At 41.6% G+C, this 21,120-nt stretch overlaps 1 protein-coding gene across 2 annotated transcripts in view; it reads left to right on the forward strand.

Moving 5' to 3' along the window:
• Positions 1 to 241: 241 nt before the first annotated feature.
• spred1 (sprouty related EVH1 domain containing 1) overlaps positions 242 to 21,120 on the forward strand; it is a 44,097-nt gene continuing 23,218 nt past the window's right edge. For both annotated transcript variants that reach the window (XM_061219345.1, XM_061219354.1), the window contains exon 1: positions 242 to 816. In XM_061219345.1, the coding sequence (XP_061075329.1) occupies positions 785 to 816 (32 nt within the window). In that variant the 5' untranslated portion in view covers positions 242 to 784. The remainder of the gene's footprint in view (positions 817 to 21,120) is intronic.

Genomic DNA, 21,120 nt, shown 5'->3' on the forward strand with positions numbered 1-21,120 from the left:
CTATTTTTGAGCAACTTTGGGAAAACAGCACGCTTCTTCACTAAACCAATAGATTATTATAGGATATAGTATTTCATGCATTACTATTCGAAGAAATATGAGAAATCGTGCTTCTAGTTCGCATAAATGTGCACTCCCACATGTTTTTTTTTTCTGAAGCATCGCGGAAGGATTCAGTCAGAGAGCTGAGGTCAACGCTTCCGCCCAGTTTTCCGATGTACGCTGCCCGAATTGAAAATGGAGTTCGTTGAAGGCAGATGCATTGCAACTTCTCATTAAACCTTACCGCCGTTTTGTTCATTTTTGTTTCAGTATCAAAGCGTATATTGATATAAACTTTCTTTTTTCGTTCCGGAAGCTGAAGATATACAGTGACGGAGTGACACTGCAGCCCTCTTCTGTGCTGGTGTCCAACGAAGTTGCGGAGGGGATTGCTACGAATAACGTGCTATATATTTCTTTTTGATATATAGCCTATTTTTCTGTCAAAGAACTGGAGTGTGATAATCGTTATTTTGGGTGTTCTGAAATATGCTTATGCTGTTCTACTCGGATTTTATTGGTGGACAAGAAAAAATGACCCCGCATTTGCTATTCCCGGTCACAGTTTAGTCCAAATTGGTTTCTAAAAGAGAGCTGTAATGCATTCACATTGTAGACCATTTATTTTTACCCGATAACTGGCGTTCGTGTCTGAAAGAAAATGGTGATATTTGCGGTTAATTTCCCTGCCGTGCCTGCGTTGTCGGTGCTACTGCTAGGATTTGGATCCCCGTGAGAAAAAATGAGCGAAGAATCGACAAATCCAAACAACGAGTAAGTAGCCTATATCATTTTTTTCTTTTGATGGATTGCAAGGATGTCCTTCACGTATCTCATCTTGTAACCAGGTATTTGATGGTACCAAATGATAATTCGCATTGCATGAAGCTTGCTTTGATAGCTGAGAGCAGTAGCCCGTTAGCCAACAATTATTTGATATTGTATATATATAACAGTTTTCTAACTATTTGGGTTATCCATTCCATATTGGTAATAGTTTCATTACGTGCTGTTTTTAAACTACATTTGGGGAAAAAACTTTGTGAAATGACAGTAGCTTCCATACAATTGAAAAGCACGGTCTGACTTGGGGTTTATATGTGACCATCTCATTACATGTAATGCGAGAAATGTTCGATATAAAACATGATCATACTTTTCTTAAACATCTTAACAGAATGCCACAAAGTGAAATGTTGGCTAAGAAAAGAGCCATCTAGGCTACATTTTTAACATGGGCTTTAGGCCACTTGATTTTATTTAAGTAGCCTATTTAGAATGCAGATAATCGATTTAGTTGCGTATACAAATATGCAAGTCTTCTATACGATATCATTGCGATAAAACACTTGCCTAAACCTAGCCTAGTTGATGCACATCGCTTAATAACAGCGAACTACCCGTCAATATTAAGATTCGTGGTATAATCTAGTTATAAATGATCTCATTGTTCACATTTTTGTTCACATTTCATAAACGATTAATCCCTTAGGCTACTTAGCTTTCAAATTAAATGATGATTCAGACGAGTCTTTAAGCGAGCTGTTTAGCAAACAGAAAGTGGTTGCATACTGCTGGCTGCAATGTCAGCCTTAAAAAAGCCGAAGACGCCATATTTTTCTCAATCACACTCATTTGCATACCACAATCTCCATTCATAAAAAATGTTAAAAGAACGTCGCAGAGCACGAAATGTGCTAAATCTTTGTCCAGAAAGCAACATTGTTCTGTTTATGACCGTTTGGTGCGGTATTTTTATACACTGTCCGTGTATTTACCGCTGGAAATCTGTGTTGTTTTAATGGGCTGATCTCTGCGTGCGCTTGTTGACAGTCAGTGAGAAATATCTGCTCGGGAGGTGCTGCGGTCACGTGACCGCTTCCATTCATAAAGTACCTGGCTGCCCATTCACATTAAGCTGTACAGTACAGAATGTCTCGGCACAGGCGATCACACAAAGATTCTATCTGCAATCGCGAACGGCTTTACCACCATGGAAACGTGATCAGCGGCCACTCCTTAAAACGGCAGTTTTTATATAATTGTAAATGTACTGTTTATGGTGTCGGCAAGACGGTGCCCGTTTAAGCAGCGTTCGTATCGTCCTCATCTGCTCACCTATTGTTGGTGCTTTATTGTAGAAATATGCCAATATGCCTCTCCTTCAGGATTTCTTTCGGCTTTGATGGTTTCACAACTGTAGCCTAAACCACAGACCAGTAATTCACATTTTGTCATTTGTGATTTTTTTTTTTTTTTGTAGTAGCATTTTGTACTTCACAGAAGACATGTGATGGGTAAAATGCATTATTTTCCTGGACTCAGTGTAAGTCAAATGCAAATCTATGGTCCAGACTAAAATATTAATGTATCACTGTTCTTATTTAAATATTTGAATTTGAAACCATTTCATACTATGCTTAGCAGTAGCATACATGGCTGACGACAGCACCAAGCACAAAGAAGCAAATGTTTTGAAGCTCTGGGAGGATGCCATTTTGATTCATTTACAATATGTCAGACATTGTTTCATATGGTACCGACCTGCCGTGTATTTTTATTTTGAAAGAACGACTTTCACACTGCATGGAGAATTCAGAATTTATACAAGATTTGAGTGAATTGTGGAAATCTATAGATTTTTACCATGATCCACCCCTCTCCCTCTGAAAAAAAGTGCATTGGACAGTGCTGCTCAGCATCCGCACAGTCATTTCCATTTTCTCACACGCCACAAGGAGAATGTCACTGCTTATGGACCTGTTTGAAAGGCCCACTTTGTCCTTGCTGAAAACAAACAGAAATGTATTTGAGAATGTGATTTTGTTGTCACACTCGATGCACGGTGCAGTTTCACATGTTGACGATGTGTGTGTGTGCCATGGCTGAGGGGCTTGTTTAGCCTTGATCAGCTACCTAATGATTTAAGCAAATTTATCTTTTATTTGCGGGCCTTGTGATTTTATTTTTTTGTTGCATATTCTCGATCTGTCCTTTTTATTGGAGGAGTGCAGCATTCAAGCCTAGGTCTACTCATATTAGTATTTGCATACAAATTCTTAAGGTAATGTAGAGGCGGATAATATTTAATTAAGATTTGGTATTTAACACTGCCCACAACTGTAATAGTTCCAATGTGGTGTAAATGACCAAATATTTTTAATAGAATGAAATGTTGGATAAACAATGCTCTCACAAATTTTGTTTTGATTTTGTTGTCATTGATATTATTATTTTGAATGTGAGGTAACTGAGCATATTTCTTTTTATTGTCGTTGCAATACGTGCGTTGAATGACGAGAATACATCCAAATGTGCTTGGGACCGGTTGTAGCTTTTTGCTCAAAATGACCTTACAAAAGGTAGATGAGAGATTTGGGTGTGGCTGCTGGAAAGCAAAGGAGGCGCAACAGTTTTTGAGAGGAGGTTTCTTTACCAGCTTCATTAATCCAATATAACCTGCCTTTGGTGTCTGCTGGCCTTGGTTTCTGTTTAGGGAATATATGACAGCCTCTTTTGTCAGAAGCAAGACCATTGTTTTATGTAATTAAAGTAAGATCAATTGTTTTTACATATTATGTTTTGATATATTTCCCTGCATTGCAAATCTGGAATCTTCTTCATTTCTATTTGCTGCATTTAGCTTTTTTTTCCCACATTACATTACTTTCAGTTGCAACATTTTTAGCAATAGATCTGTATTTGTTACACAAAAACCATGGCAACTGAATTGGGCCTTATTGCAGAAGTTTTAGCCTCTTATCAGCCCCATATTGTGACACTGGTTCTCATTGTGTGTGGTATTGCTCTCAGCTGAATTAACATTCACAAATCAGTGTTTGTGTTGTGGTCATTTGTGCTTTGGTTATTGACTGCTTTATCCCCCTGTACTCCACATTCGTCCTGTTTGCGATTGATCAGCTGTGTTTCAGGGGGGATTGGGGTGGAGATGACTTCATCAGCCTGACAGTCTCTCTGCACTCGGAGTTTATGAAAAGAGGTGAACTAAACTACTTGTTGAACTCTTAACATAACCCTATTTTTGGTTTAAATGGGTTTGTGGATATTTTTTCAGATTAGGAATTTATTGATGTATTGAATTGATGGTCTGTTCAGACAGGTGGGTAAAGGAAGCTGTACTAAGTGATGGAGTTTTGGTTCTGTATTTTGTGCTGCCTATGATGCTGTGGTGTAGCCATTTTTGTTCCCTCCGATTACTGCAAAGCAGCTGGAGCTAAGAGTGACCAATACATGCACCTTTTGTTTCTTTATCATTTGTAGATATCGGTGTATGGATATGGGTGAAAAACAATTGCATAATATGTAATTACTCCTCATACCTATTTATGGAAATGTCTGTTTGTCGAGTACTGTGGAGGAATTATTTGGATACATGGTTATTTGTTGTATATTGCAAAAGGTTCAGCATCCATGTATTCTCATGCATTCTTTTTTCTTCCCATGACTGCAGCAAAATTATATATTTTAACTCAAGCTACTTCCCTTTTATAGTCACCACTTCCTCTAAATATTTTAGGAGTAGACTAAAGCTAGCCTAAATTTCAAGAGAGAATGGCTTTGTTTTTTGTTTTGCTTTTTTAAAATAGGCCTGTATTCCGAAATGGAGACTCGGCTAACAGTTAGGTTAGCAAGATAGCAATGTTAAATTAATGATGGAGTATCGAGAAGACACAATGGTAGCAGCATGTCTCTCTCTAACTGATGTTTAGATTATTTTATGAGCTGTACTGAAACACACCCAGGGTTATTTTTTACCTCTGATTTGGCACTGTGTCTTCCGCTTGCAATGCATAGTTTGTCCTCAACTAGCTTTTGATGTACATGAAGTGCATCACTTACATTTTCACAATACCTTTCTGCCGCAATGATGCTGCTTGAAGTTGTCAAGAAGCTGAATGGAGCCTGTGGTTGGAGTTGTGCCTTGGCTGCTTCATCTTCTGGCTTTGCTGTTGCTAGTTTTCCTGGGGCAGGCTTCCTGGCCTGGGTATGGCCCTGTCCAGTTTTACATTGTTTTGGTTATTTTATCACGGTGATCAAAGGCCAGCCATGAAATTCTACCAATATAACTTATGCTGACCTGGTTACTAGCAGCCCAGGGGTGGGGTTATGGCCAGGGGTGGGGTTATGGTGTTTCATTCATCAGAAGAAAGCTGCTGCATGAAATAAACTTTTACAGGATGTGGGTTTATGGGCCTAATCCGTGTAGCTACAGTGCAGCAATTTGTCTACAGAAAAGCTTGCAGGTCCAGTACGTTACATTTCTCACAGAAATTGTAATTAAACTATTTTAATTGTTTCCTTGTTGGATGTTCTAGAATAATATCTTACTTCTATTATGAGTTATTCATTGTCAAATAATGAAGGGAATGAGATCTGGCCTAAAAGCCCAAATTACCTTCATCTAATGATAAAGAACGAGGTGCATAATCCCAGAGAATGTATAACCATCTCTTGTTGTCTGAAACGTCCATTATGGGTGTTATGAAAGTATGCTAGAAATGGCGAGTTTGTTTGTTTGTTTTTTAACTGTCAAGACTATCCCAGGCAGTAATAACATTCGCTTGATTTGCTGCTTGTGAAACACTCCTTTATGTCATATGGTTATGCTTTAAAGTTCATAAGGTAATGTTGTCTTTTTACGCGAACAAAAATGTTCCCTGAAGACAAGTGTTAACATCATAGTACTGTATGTTTTGGATTAATAGTAAAATTAGCTTGTTTGCTAATTGATTGCTATATGTGCTTATAAATTTGTTACCTTTCAATTGAACAGTTTCAAGTGCATTTAAGATTTTGAATTTGGCATTAAAACTTCTGATATGGTATAAAATGCATTACTCTTACAAAGTAAGTGTAAATCTCTGAACAAGTACTAGTTTTGTGACTAAAATTGCAATTATGTGATAGCTAATATTGGGCTGTTTTAGGATTGAAGTCTGGGTTCAAAGTATAGATCAAATACATAGCTATATGCTGAAAACGATGAGATTTCAATTTGTAATAAGTCCTGTTTTATGTCTTCAGATCGCTGAGATAAAACGCAGTCCCCTGTAATGCTTTCCCTTTCATTGTGACAAAATTCTTACAATTGGACCGTCCTAATGCCACTGACAGTGTTGTCAGTATTCGTCCCAACTTGTGCGATTTAAAAATCCAATTTACCTGTCATGATTTCAACTTATAAACTTGATTACAAATAGGATACATTTTTGTAATCAGTAGTCTATCGATGAGACTAGCCAGCCGAAGATAGATAACATGTTGTTGTTGTGTTTGGAACACAAATCTGACCGTGCATTTGTAACTACGATATAAAAAAAGAGTAATGAAAAGCTACATGTTGATCATTTGCTGAGAATATGGAACCTTGTAATTTTGTGGTTGCAGAACGATTTATTGCTTCATTTGCTTGTATGAAGTTGTTGCTGCTGCCGTCTATGATGAAATGCGCTAGCATAGCATTTAGAAGTATACCAAAAATGCAATTCAGCAGGACATCCACTTTGCCCCCATAGGGCAAGGACCGAATACATTTTGGCCCCTATTTAAATTTCATTTAACAATGCATTTTTAGAACAGGACAAATTCATATTGGATATGTCATTATTTTCAGGTTTTTAATGAAAATAGTTGGAATCACAAGATCTCAAGTGACATTTTTTAAAAATAAAGCTTGTATTGCCTTAAAACAGTTGCATGTTGTCTACAGCCTAGGCCTACATATTCAATTTGCAGCAAGTGTGTACATAAAATGGAAATTGACTGTTTTGGAAATGATGAATTGCAATGGCATTTTATGATTGAGATAAACAATGGATGAATAAAATGCATTATTCATTCTCATAGAGTTTTGTTATGCTTTCCATAAAGCCTGATTCTTAGAGCAAGCTTGGCTGTGACGGCATCTTGCAAAGTGAGCTTTGACTTTTTTCTGTTTAGGATTCTGCATCGGCTTTGGTAATTTGAATCAAGTCCCCAAAGACTCCTTTTACATCAAAGCTCCCTATACTGCAGCAGTCCAGATTTGCGGTCCCCCTTTTCTGTAATCACAGCTCAAGGTTTTAATTTGCCAAATAGTTGTGGTTCAAATTGAGATCATCTTAATGTGTGGTGTGATTGATGTTTGAGCATAGTTGGCTGCTTGTGATACACATATGGGATGCTTTAATTTCTTATTGTGCCACAGTGCCTGGTACTAGAACATAGTTTGAGTAGTTTCCTCAGTCCAGTAATGACGGGGAGGTTAGCGTCTGTCTGATGCAGAAAATTGGTTTTATCAACTCATTAGTTTGTTCAGTGCTGTATGTGTGTGTCTGTGTGTATTGTATACTGTATACAGTGCCTTGAAAAAGTATTTGCCATCCTGATTTCCTCTTCATTTTGCACATTTGTCACACTAAATGGTTTCAGATCTTTAAATTAAATGTAATATATACAAGGAGAACATGAGAACACAAAATGGTTTACATTTCATTTATTGAAAGAAAAAGGTTGTTCAACACCTATGCATATCACCCATGTGAAAAAGTAATTCCCCCTACCCCCCTAAACTTAATAAATGGTTGTGCCACCTTTGGTCCACATTACTTTATAGAATGGATTCAGTTCACATTGGAGGGTTTTGGAGTATGAACTGCCTGTTTAAGGTCCTGCCACAGCATTTCAGTGGGGTTCAAGTCAGGACTTTGACTGGGCCTCCATTTTGTTTCTTTTGAGCCATTCAGAGGTGGACTTGGTCTTGTGCTTTGGATCGTTGTCTCGCTGCATAACCCAGTTTGGTTTGAGCTTCGGATCATGGACTGATGACCAGACCTTTTTCTCGTCGAGCGCGGAATTCCCGGTTTGCCTCAAGGCCAGGCCCTATAGCAGCAAAGCATTCCCACACGATCACACTACCACCAGCCACCATGATTAACTGTTAGTATGATGTTCTTTTTGCTGTTAACTTTACACCAGATTTAACCACACCTATATCATCCATCTACTTTCGACTTATCAATCCACAGAACACTATCCCAAAAGACCCAAAAGGGGGTCATTATGGTGTTTTTTGGGAAATGTCAGATGAGTGATGTTTTTTTGCGAAAAAAAACAAAAAACATCCAGTGAGCAGCAGTTCTGTGGGCAGAAACACATTGTTAATGAGAGAGGTCAGATGAGAAGGGCCAGACTGGTTGAAGGTGACAGTAACGCAAATAATCATGCATTACAACAGTGGTATGCTGAAGAGCATCTCTGAACACATAAGTCTAATAAAGTGCTAATGAGTGTATTTCAATAACTTTTCCATCTCTTCCGGAATTAATTTTGATCCTGGCTTAGTGTGCTGCTTGTTGAGACCATTGCTGGAACGATTCTATTTAACTGAGGATTAGATTCAACAGGGCTAGCGGTAATCAAGCCAGGGTCTGCTTGTCTAATTGAACCAAATTATCAATTAAATTTGGTTAATTGGTTGATTGAGTAACTAAGGGGGCAATTACTTCTTCACACAGGGCCAGTTGATGTTTGATTACTTCAAACATTTGATTACCTTCAATAAATTAAATGAAAAACGATATTTTGTGTTTACTCTGGTGATCCTTGTCTTGCATTACATTTTGTTTAGAGATCGGAAACAGTTAAGTGGGAGAAATATGCAACAATAGGGGGATGGGTCGCAAAAAGCATTAGCGGTTATATTTGCTAATATTCTATGTTCTAAATGTTATGTATTGATGGCAAATGCACCTTGTCCGGTTGTCCACCCATTGGGAGAAGTGCTAGGGCCAGCGTGTTCTACAGCATACTGCTGTCGTAAGACGAGGTGCCGAGGCAGGGATTTGCTTAAGTGTTTTAAGTAAGGAAATATTGGATTAGCAGATTATGAGATTATTTGGTACCATAGGACTCTTTGGATAAGGATCTTGGTTTGTCTCATGTTAAAGGCCATTAATGGATATTTAGCTCTAGTAGCTGTGATTCTGATTCTCTTTATTTCAAAAATCCAAATAGTTTGTGTCATTCTTTCTTTGGATTTAGATTTTGTATGAGGCTACATCTTGATGGTATTTATGTGATGAAAAGATTTTGTGAGATTTATACTTTTTTCTTGTGACTGAATTGTCTTGGACCATGAACCTGTCCACAACAGTTTTCCATTTAGTGCAACATGCCTTTAGGTATGGCCACAGATTCAGTGTGCTGGGCTGGCCCAAATTTAAACGAGGCTCTTTCCAATTTCTCTGACTTCAATGCTCTGTTTAGGAATTCTGTCATATGCTTCAGGGCAAGTGGTCTCTGTGGTCGAGATGCCTTGTCGTGACTGATGACATAAGGTCTGGAAAATACCCTCCTTATGCAGCATGTGCAAAGTGCAATGCAGTACAGACATTGTGTGTGCGATGATGGTTTCTACCAACAGCATTGAGAGGATACATTTTTAGGTCTCTGTAATAGTTCATATTTCCTAGTCGTCGATTAGGCTTGGTTATTGTGGTGTTGGTTGATAGTCACAATACCTATATGATTAGCATGTAAGCCTCCATTCTCTATCCTTTTCATGAGTGTTTTTTGTAAGCATGTAAGGTTTGTTTTGGCTTCAATTTCATGTTTAGCCATATAAAGATACAGCCCTCTATTTTGATTGATTGATGGATGATTAGACATTGGGGATTTGAATAAGCTATTGAACAGACAAGCCTGATTACAGTGCTAAGAGATTTATCATAATATTAATATTTGACTGCACCGGTGTATTCCTTGTTACCCTTCAAACTGCAAACCACATACAAGCACCCTGCATTGCATTTGTTTTCTTTCCGTGTTGCATGAATGTTCTCTGGATATTTCACGCTGAAATGCATGAGATGGAGATGACTCATCGGCTAGATAATATGGGGGAAGAAATAAGAGAGATGTGGGAGACGTCACTCCTGCACGCAAAGACGCAGGGATGAGAGAAATCCAATCCCTGCTGCATATGCAGCAAACCGTGCCTGCGTTTTAACAAAATCTTTCCCAAACATGACATTTTCTAGCAAATGAAATTCATTTAATATTTTGGCGGCCTTTTCATTTCTCTTCTATCCCTTAATACATACGATTTCATCATCAAATAGGCTATCTGTCCTTCAGTTTTTGTCTTCAGTGCCTTCCTTTTTCAGTTTACCTCCACTCTGACTGGCCACTAGCTTAGTGCTCAAAGGACACACATCATTATTTTTTGGTGTGTTAAATACTCGTTCTATCACATATAACCCATATATTTCCAAACTTGTTCTGCATGCTGTATTGAACATAATTCTCTGTCTGACAGTTCATATTCTTAAGGATAAGGGATAAGTAATGCAGCCTTTATTTAAAATGGGTACTGACCAGTTGCATAAATGCTTGTCTTGAATGGTTGAATGAACACTTACTGGTTGTGTGGACTCTTGCCAGCCTGTGTGAGTACTATGTAAGAAACATTTTATCGCTGTTTTAATAGATTATGGTGTAATCGTAGCAAGCTGCATTAAGTAGTATGCCTCCATAAAATATGTGTGGAAGGTACATAGTTTGAAATTCCAGGGGAGCCCATCCCAGTAAGACTGCACAGCTGTGCCACACTAGTTTCCTCATGATGTGCTTTCTTTCTTGGCGCAGGTAGAAGGATACTGAGCTTGGCCAAATGCTCTCCAAGTGCTAAGAGCATACAGCTAGGAAAATCTAGAGAAGCTAAACCATGTCAGGCATATATGTAGGTGTGCTTTTTTCTATTGCCAGAGATGGCCTATGAATCACACAGTTGATGATCACAGGTGGTGATCATCTCACAAAGTGTTTGTGTTTTGTTTAACTAGTTGTTTGTTCAGTAATGCAGTCTAGTGCTTTTTGCCAGGTTTTGTTCGACTATATATAGTCTGTATGAAGTTACGCGATCGTAAATTTCGTAACACCGCTTAGGATCCTAGAAATGGCAACTGGAACTGTCAACATTGCATGTATAATGTACATAGCTACCAAAAATATGAAGGGTGAAACATTCATGAAAGATGGTGAAATATTATTAATGTCAAGGCCTGTTGTCAGAATATGTGGTTACATACTTTGATAACTCAGATTGGGTCGCAGTATCTTGTAGGCTCATATTTAATTTGTGTATAATTAGCTTTTGCGCTCACCTCATGAAGCGATTACCACGCTAGTTACCACACTTCAAAAATGTCAAGTAATGCCTTTCAAACTTATTCATAATCATTACTGAATTGCAACCTAAAATGTATAGGCTATATAATTAAAACTTGTATGGGGTGTAAGTGGTTAATAGCCTCTGCTTTGTCACTGGTGTTCAGACAGGATAGACTGTAGGCAACTAGATAGAAAAAACCTCTAAAATCTAATATGGATTGTTGAAATGTTATTTTCTTAGCATTCATATAATTAAACCTATTACTTGTGTTATTTTACATGTTTATAATTGGTTTGATTCTGTGCCACTGTATACGCTACTCCACTGGAAGGGCTCTGGAGCTGTAATGTTGGATCATACAGTTATTTTTACTAGAATCCCAAAGTTGTGCTACAATAATATGTATTTTTCAGCTACTGCTCTGTTTTTTGGAGGTGCATGCGGTACTGATTATTGCATGTGAGTTTTCAGTGTGTTCAGTGTGGAGCTCTGGTATCCTTATTGGAAAGGGCTGCACTGTTGGATAAATCTTTGGATAAATTGTCAGACTGCCAAGAATAGAGAAGAAGCATGTCTACGTTTGGTCATTTGGGTAAGAGTGAGGTGTAGCCTATCTGCATATGTATGTGCAGTAGCTAGAGAGTATTCCAGTATACATTTCCTATAGAAGAGCTAGTAAAATCGTGCAGAGGTATCACCTTGTTTGGCTGGCATCCTTGCGCTTTCAAGCTAGCTTTTTACAAGGCATAGTCTTCCTCACTGACTAAGCTCAAACTACAAAGCAAATTATTTGCTAGAAAAACTTCTGTACATAATTACAGTTGTTATATCCTGGTTCTAATATATTGAGCCAGCATAGACGCAGACATGTAGGTAGGTCATTCTGGCAAAATTGGCAACTTTATAATATCTTCTCATTTTTAGCTAATTTATTTATATTTAAAGATGGCTAACTACTTGCTAGAATTCTGACAAATGGCTAACTGCATTCTTGTCTTCAGTTTTGTGATGTGCTCTTTCTACTCTTTAAGGAGATTTTTTGTTTTTATTGCATACAGTTCCGCTTGCTAAACATGTTGCTAACATTGAACAATGCCATTGTTCCAGAGTTGTTTAGGGCCGCTATAAAATACATCCTGTAGTTAGGTTCCACAACAGTAGAATTCATTGACAAACCTTATGGCCAGTTGAACACTAGTCAGGAAGTACTCCGTCAGTCATTTATTTAAGAAGGGCACCCTGTAAGGTGAGACATAATATAATATCTTCGACTGTGTTCAAGTTATTTGTAATTTGAGTATGTGAATAGGTGGACTTGGGACAAGTCAACTGTCCGTTTTATAAGAATGTGTAATGAATAGGCTATGACATGTCAAGAATAACATTCCTTTACCTTGGTTCTATGTTGTATCCCATCAAACCTATTTGTAATCTACTTCTGTAAAGGTTAAAGGCGATTTATTTATTTTTCTGTAGAACTGACGCAAGTTGGCTACCTGTCCAGGCCTACTGTACTAAAGTTCAGTATATTTTGCGCGCCTGTACATTTTTTACATGTGACATGTGTCTGCAGTTTTCCTGTTTCACAATGCCTTCATTACTCTGAATGAGAGAACGTGTCAGGCTGGTAGTTTCCCAGAAGCACATGGCCTGATGGTCGTCTTCTCTCTCTTATCTGAGTCTGACTGAATTATTCAAAGATCCGCAGTCTCTATGCTCATACATGAAATTGAACATGATGATGCTGGTTAACAGTTTGATACTGCCTTTTATTTCTGCATTTAGAACACATTTGTATTATTGCGTAGAAAAGCTTTGTGCAGTAGTCGTAAGAACAGAGGCTACTGTTTGAGACTGAAATTATTTGGGATTCTGCGCACTGTGAACCCCACCTAGACTGACTTCACCTTCTGTCCCTTAAAACTGTGAGTCAGATTTACATCTTCAAAGGAAATATTTGCATTTCTGGAGGTTTTGGCAGATTATTTTGTCTGGAATACATTCCTGTACTGAGCCTGTTTACAGTTTACTGATTCAGTATTAAAAATAAAAGCCATTTGTTCACATAGCAGGCTCACTTATCCAGGGCAACTTGAATAGCTTGCATTTTTATACTATCCATTATTTGCAACTAAATATTTTACATGACAATTCAAGTGCATTGCTCAGGGGTGTAGGGGTGTAACGGTGGAAAAAAAAAAATCTGACTGGTCACCATCGTAAATCTGCTTTTAGCTTGGCCTTCTTATGGTTGTGCAGTATTGCCAAATAAACGGTTTATAAAGGAAGTAGGTATTGAACCCCATCCCCCAATTCCCTGCCCCCACACACATGCATGCAGATTTTGATGTCATATCAAGAACCGAACATGTTCACTGGACTCCCTGTATCAGTAGTCTTTTAAAGGTTATGCTGCCTGAAGTTTTTTTGCTTATGTGCCAGTTGTGAGTTGGCTGTGGTATGCAGCAAATTTTGCATAACCAGAAAGTCAAGTCAATGAAAATACTTTCATCATACATTATTAGGCCTGAGTGTCTGCCTTTCAGACAATGCAAAGCAGCAGCATAAAAAATGTGGAGGCTAATATTAGTCTGTCCCTCCCTCTGTTGGGCCCAGCCCATACATTATCCAGGTATAGTATCCGGTCTGTGGAATGACTAGCCATGCCACTATTTGTGCACGTTTTGTATTCAGTTTAGGACCTCAAGAACGATTTGTGACATAAATGGTATGGCAATGTGTGCTCCATACCTGCCTTTTGACATTTCAGGCTATTTTATAAACCTTTTGCACTTTCACAAATGATCATCGTTTACAGATAACCCCTCCCCTCTTTCAAGTAATCTTTTCTCAATAATTAGCCCCCCATAGAAATGAGCTATTGTCATAAAATCTGAGAAATCTGAATTAGATTATTTTTTTATTTGCTTATTTATTTATAGTGGAGATTTTTTTAAACGAAGCAACTTGTATTGCTACAGTAATTGCCGGACTAAATAGCTCATTGGCTGAAAATGCTTTAAAATGCATTTGGCATGCTGGCTAATGAGCTAATACACTAGCTACCAAGCTTATGTTCGATCCAACCACTCCTCTACATTGGGTTATTTTCAGCTAGCTTGCAGATAACATCAAAATTGATGGAGATTTCTGGCATAGATTAGCCTCAACCAGGTTTTTGCTTGCATGACTTGAGACGATTAAAGTTAGTTTTAGTTATTGCTTTATGTACTTTTTACATGCATAAATTATTAAGTTGCTTCCCAGAAAAGTAGCACACTAAGACTTCTGGTTAACAGACCTCAAATGAAGAAGATTGGGGTGAGTGTGTGCACTAGAGATTGGGGTCTAGCCCAAGATGAAAAGGACCAAGTAAACTACATTGATTCTATGAAGCCCTATATATAGGTGTCTATTAGCTTGTATGTGCATTGTTCTTGAAGTTGGTTTAAGCTCTCTGGGGCTGATGACTAAGCCTGAGTTTGAGCAGGTATGAGCTAGGTGTGAGCTATGATATGGACAGAAGTGTTTTAGTTTCTGACCTGAACATCAATGCGATCTAGTTGGGTTGCATGATATACCGATTATACTGGCTACCCTGGTATTATAATTTAGCATTGTATTCCCAACCCCAGTCCAACCTCCATCCCCCCCATTCAGAAACGCAATGAATTTATGATTTTAAACAATGTATGTTGCACAGGATTTCAGATGAGTGACATTTTCTGTCAAGTGGGATCGTACAGCAGCCCGAAATATGACTCATGCTGATGCCAAAAGTTTTGTCTCCACAAAAGGTGCAAACCTGCCCATTTGGCAGCACTTGGTATTTGGGCTGGGCGTTATACCGCAACAATAATTGTCAAATGTTTTTTTTAGCACGATGACAATTATTGCCGCTGTGTGACCTGTCAGAGTCCTTTTGTTTCTTTTCTTTAATCGTACCTGATGCAATGGTAAGCATCTGAACTCCAGATGCCACGTGAAATGCTTCCATGGAAACATCCAAACAAAAAAGCAAAACAAAAAATTCCCCACTGATATCTACTGGGTGTTGATGAGACTGCTAATCGGCAACAATGGCTTACAGCATCCCTGTGATTCCCAAAGACACATCGCATGATCCCATAGACGCATTCTAAAGCATGTTCCTGTCTTTATCAAGCCAAGCAGAATACACAGGAGTTTTACCTTAGGGCTTTTTACACTGTGAGGGCCATCGAATGATGGAAAACCATATATACGCCATTATCACGAATGGAACGAATTCTCGTGCATGCATGGTTTGCGTGACCTATGATTCATGAAAAATGGCGGTAATGCCATATACCGGAGTATTGTGGAGAAAGCGTGGAGGGGTATGGAAAAAAAATTACACCTTGCGACCTTTCTAGAACACTTTCTAAGGTTTTAAATGCATGCATATGGTGCCGTTGTATGAAATTGTACCTAAAGTAAAAGTAGACGGCGGTTGTTGGAGCAGTAGGGTGTGCAGGATCAGATGATTGTAAATGTCAGCTGGTTAGCTCTCTCAGGCTGATCAGCTGTCCTCCCTGTACAGGGCCTTGGCCTGCGGTGTACAGTATCACTTCTACTCCAGGCTTTTATTTCATTGGCTCTTTTTCCTGCCATGTGATTAACGTGGTTTTCTATGTGCTCAAAAAAGCCTCACCTACAATATAAACGGGGAAACCAACAAATGCTTCCTCCTCAAAAGATTAAGTCGAATTAACCTCGACCTTCCCACAGGGTAAAAAGAGATCGTACTCCAGAAATATTCAAGGGGTTTGTTGACTTAGCATTTTTTTTAAACTGTCCCCAACTTAGCACATAAATAATGTTCAAATTGGACAAACGGCAGCAGTCTGGCGGATTTAGGCTCAGAGGAAACGCACTGGGATGAGGGGAAGGGGTGACTTTTTTTCCCCCCCTTTCTGATGCTAATTAAAAGAGGACGTTTCCAGTCTTAACTTGCAGAGCGTGTCCCTCCTGCAGCATGCTCCACTGCCTGGATATTGTGGGAGCACAAAACTCCCGGCCTGAGATCCAATAACGTGAAATTTCAGCAGAGAAGCGCCTATTGTTTCGAGCGGAGGGGAGCGAGGGGCGGGGCAGCGCTTGGCCCCGGCCCAGCCCCCGGCCCGTCTCACACCCCCCTGAGGAGATGGGAAGCCCGGGGTCTGATCCAGGGTACGATGGCATGCTCGCACTGAACGGGCAGCCAGCCCAGCCCAGACAAACGCTCACTTTGTCCATCAAGGAAATGGCTGTCCCAAGGCCTCTCCAGCTCCGCGGCACGCAGGGCGCCCCCCCCGTCAGCGCCGGGAAGAGGATGCGCCGCCTCACGAGCGCCCGCGTGCAGGTTGCGCGGCATCATCGCGGCGATGACGCAACCGCTTTCAGCGCCCCACTTCTGCGGGGAGAGAGCCCCGTGCCGTTTCGGTGCCGTGGGAAGTGACGACCCGACACGGCGGCCATGTTCTGCCCGTTTGCTCCGTTTCTGGAACTTCCTGGGGGGGGGGGGGTATTTTTGTTTGGTGCCACTAAATGGTACAACAGTTTAGTTTTGTGGTTTGGTAGCTTTTTAATGTTTGTATTGTGTACTTCATAATTGGAAGTGTACGTATGATTTCTGCCAACATGACTCTGGTTGTAACACGAAACCGCCGCGTCATGCTGAATGTAGCAGTTAAGGCCCGTATTTACACAGTTGATGGTTTTGGTTTGAATAGAAATAATTTGGGCACATGAAGCGATGAATGGTTACAAAATAACTTCATTTATGTGTTTTTAGTTGTGCTTACTCACACATGATTCATTTGGAATAATTTTTCTTTTTTTTTTTTTAGGAAGCTGACTGTGGTTACATTGCCCAAAGTTTTGAAACTGTAAAACGCGTCTCAGTTTTGTGATGAACTTGTGTCCGATCCCAGGCGGCAGCGTTTCCCCACCCCCACACCCCCGTTTTTCGGAAATGAAGCCAGTCATCCAGCAGAATAACTTGGAATAATTTGGAATTGCATTCTCCGCTGCGAGCCAGCTGATACGCTTCCGTCCTCATTGTGTGTGCACTGGACTGTGCTCTTCCTGCATGGGGCACAGATCCCAATCTTTCTGTCTGCGTATCGTCCCCGGAGGAGGGGGGGGGGGATTCAGGCGACTCTCTCTTTCTGTGTGTGCGTGTGTGCGTGTGTGCGTGTGCGCATGTGGAGATAGTGGTTTCTATGTATGTGTCGGTCAGGTGGGGGTATTGTTAGGGTTGGTTGCTTTTTTGTTTGTGAAAAAGCTTATTTTTTTGAGATGTTGATGAGTGGCCATGGTGAATATTTGCTTCAAGCTCATTTTTTTTCTGCAGAAGTGTGGTCAAATTGAGTTTTCAGTACAATGCTGTTTCCATTGTAATCTGGGGACATTCTGTGACAGTAGACCGAGCGATATTGTGTTACTAACAGGACATGGGTTTCATTGAGAAAGGTGACATGCATACGCATAAGCATGGTATTTAACTAATGCAATGGTGAAATGTCATATAAGTATACCGTGAATACAATATTGGAAATGGCCACAGGAAGTTGTACAAATGTTGTACAAATGAATGACATTAAGATGAAAAATGTTGAAAGTGGGGATTAGTCTGTGGTTCCCACATCTCTTTGGAGTAGGGGCTGATGAAGTGTGACAGAATAACCATGATTGGGGAACCTTTCCCCCCTTCTGACTTACCTCTTTAAAAAGTTCAACAAGGCAGTTCATTTTGTGGGCCCTTGTAAACAAAGCGGCAGGCTCACACACAGGCTGGAGCCGAGTCCCCGCTTGGATGGTGTGCCGTGATTTACGGGCGGCGGCTTGGGTCGGGTAAATGAAGAGTGTCCACGGCAGGGCTGGTATGCCGGGGTCAGGCCCTGGTCAGTCTGCCCTGGTCACAGCTAAGTGAGGCTGACGCCTGCCTCCTGGCCCTGTGCTGCAAGCCACACGTCCTCCGCCTGACGGACGTTTCCTTTCCGACGGCCCCTGTGTGGGGGAGGGGACGGCCATTACCATACCTCAGGCCCCATCCCTCCGGGGGAACGGCCTGCGTTTAGCTTTACTGCCCACAACAGGACGTGATAATGGAGGCCTGTCTCTTTAATTGCCGGCCTGCGCGCGGAAGCTTCCTTGGTGTCGGTTGGGTGGGGTGGGAATGTGGAAGTGGGACCTGCCTTCCTTTGCTAGCACAGGATGTGAGAGAGCGCTACTCTGTTCCCAAGTGTGAAGGGGTACATGCGAAACGTTAGCATCGAAACCAGAAGCCTTTGCAGTTCGAAAATGGTTGACGCAGTGTTCCGTGGTTTCACATCTTTTTTTTCTTTTCGTAACCTTGCATGAAACCAATTTGCTGCATAATTGAATGTCATACCACCCTAGACTTGAAAAAGGACCATACAAATATTAAAAAAATGACTAAAAATATGCTTAACTAGCTCTCAAATTAAATGTGGCAAGCGACACATGCGTCCTTGCGCCAAAGGTGTTGTAGACAATGCATACTCAACGGTGGTCCAAACACCACCGTGTCCTTGCTGAACAAGGACAGTCTTAATACTCTGTCTGTGGTGCTGTGGTGTTTGTCGTCTTCGACATTGAGGTAATGGTACTCATCAGGTAGGGTGGGGTTTCTGGGACTGCATATGGCAGCAGAATCCCCCCCCCCCCCTTCCCCCATGTTAGAAATGGGATATGCCCACATGGGTTATATCTTTGAGAGCACAGTCCTGTAGCCTGGAGGACCGTGTAGCAGTGTTGCCTGTAAGGCAGGGTGTGTGCTAAAGTTTAGCAGTATCCTTTAGTTCTGGGGCTCTGGGATATCGACTCACCACCTCTTTGTGTGGCGTAGTGGATCACCAGGGTAAGGTGTAGACAAAAGTATCAAAACAGTGCAGTCAAGCCTGTAATTTTAAGTGCGTAGCCATCTTCCATTTTGCCTTCAAATTAGCCTTGAACAGAACAGAGCAGTTTGCTTTTCAAATTGCCTGCTTAATTTACAAATATCGTAACTCCTTCTATTAATATATATGGCGTATTTTGTATGATTAAACACATTTTCCCAGAAAATTTGCGAGGCAGCTTATTACTACAAGGTGCTGGAATAATAACTCCTCAGGTGAACTGCATTTAAATAACTGTATGTGATGTGGTGTGACAATGTTCAGAGACATTGAGCAGGGCAAGGGAGTGTTTGACTGCAACACCTTTCAGTGTTGATTGTGGGCAGGAAATTCTTTCTTCCAAATAAATTCTAATTAAAATTGTGTGTTTGCGTTCATGCGCATCACTGTAACCCAGGGCTGCCCAATGATCTTCCTGTAGGTTTTCATTTCAACCCTAATTTTCCCTCACCTGATTCTGCTAATTAGCATCTCAGTGAGCTTTTGCCTTTGAATTCGGTTTTGTGAGGTTTGGAGTGAAAACCTACATGACGCTAGGTCAGCAAGAACAGGGTTGGGCAGCCCTGCTGTAACCTAGGCCTATAAACTGTAAAGAGTGCAGGTTCCTGAAATGTAGGCTAATGGCCGGAAGCTGCAGGTCAGCAGTTAATCACTCACAGACACTGGGAGGAGTAACGCAGGTGTAGCGTGTACAGGCAGCTCGATGGCCTGCCAACTGGGACGTCTCTCCATCTGAAGCCAAACTATGGGCAGTTATCCCGTGTGCTATGGGCAGTTATTCCGTGTGCTATGGGCAGGTAGCCTCTGTGCTGTGGGCATGTAGCCTGTGTGTGCTATGGGCAGGTAGCCTGTGTGCTGTGGGCAGGTAGCCCGTGTGTGCTGTGGGCTGTTAGCCCGTGTGTGCTGTGGGCTGTTAGCCCGTGTGTGCTGTGGGCTGTTAGCCCGTGTGTGCTGTGGGCTGTTAGCCCGTGTGTGCTGTGGGCTGTTAGCCCGTATGTGCTGTGGGCTGTTAGCCCGTGTGTGCTGTGGGCTGTTAGCCCGTGTGTGCTGTGGGCTGTTAGCCCGTGTGTGCTGTGGGCTGTTAGCCCGTGTGTGTTGTGGGAAGGTAGCCCGTGTGTGTGCTGTGGGCAGGTAGCCCGTGTGTGCTGTGGGCTGTTAGCCCGTGTGTGTTGTGGGAAGGTAGCCCGTGTGTGTTATGGGCAGGTAGCCCGTGTGTGTGTTGTGGGAAGGTAGCCCGTGTGTGTGCTGTGGGCAGGTAGCCCGTGTGTGCTGTGGGCAGGTAGCCCGTGTGTGTTGTGGGCAGGTAGCCCGTGTGTGCTGTGGGCAGGTAGCCCGTGTGTGCTGTGGGCTGTTAGCCCGTGTGTGCTGTGGGCTGTTAGCCCGTGTGTGCTGTGGGCTGTTAGCCCATGTGTTGTGGGAAGGTAGCCCGTGTGTGTTATGGGCAGGTAGCCCGTGTGTGTGTTGTGGGAAGGTAGCCCGTGTGTGTGTTGTGGGCAGGTAGCCCGTGTGTGCTGTGGGCAGGTAGCCCGTGTGTGCTGTGGGCTGTTAGCCTGTGTGTGTTGTGGGAAGGTAGCCCATGTGTGTTGTGGGAAGGTAGCCCGTGTGTGTGTTGTGGGAAGGTAGCCCGTGTGTGTGTTGTGGGAAGGTAGCCCGTGTGTGCTGTGGGCAGGTAGCCTGTGTGTGTGTTGTGGGAAGGTAGCCCGTGTGTGTTGTGGGAAGGTAGCCCATGTGTGTTGTGGGAAGGTAGCCCGTGTGTGTTGTGGGAAGGTAGCCCGTGTGTGTGTTGTGGGAAGGTAGCCCGTGTGTGCTGTGGGCAGGTAGCCCGTGTGTGTTGTGGGAAGGTAGCCCATGTGTGTTGTGGGCAGGTAGCCCGTGTGTGTGCTGTGGGCAGGTAGCCCTTGTGTGTGTTGTGGGAAGGTAGCCCGTGTGTGTGCTGTGGGCAGGTAGCCTGTGTGTGTGCTGTGGGCAGGTAGCCTGTGT

The sequence above is a fragment of the Conger conger genome, chromosome 1, assembly GCF_963514075.1.
Source record: "Conger conger chromosome 1, fConCon1.1, whole genome shotgun sequence".
Classification (NCBI taxonomy): domain Eukaryota; kingdom Metazoa; phylum Chordata; class Actinopteri; order Anguilliformes; family Congridae; genus Conger; species Conger conger.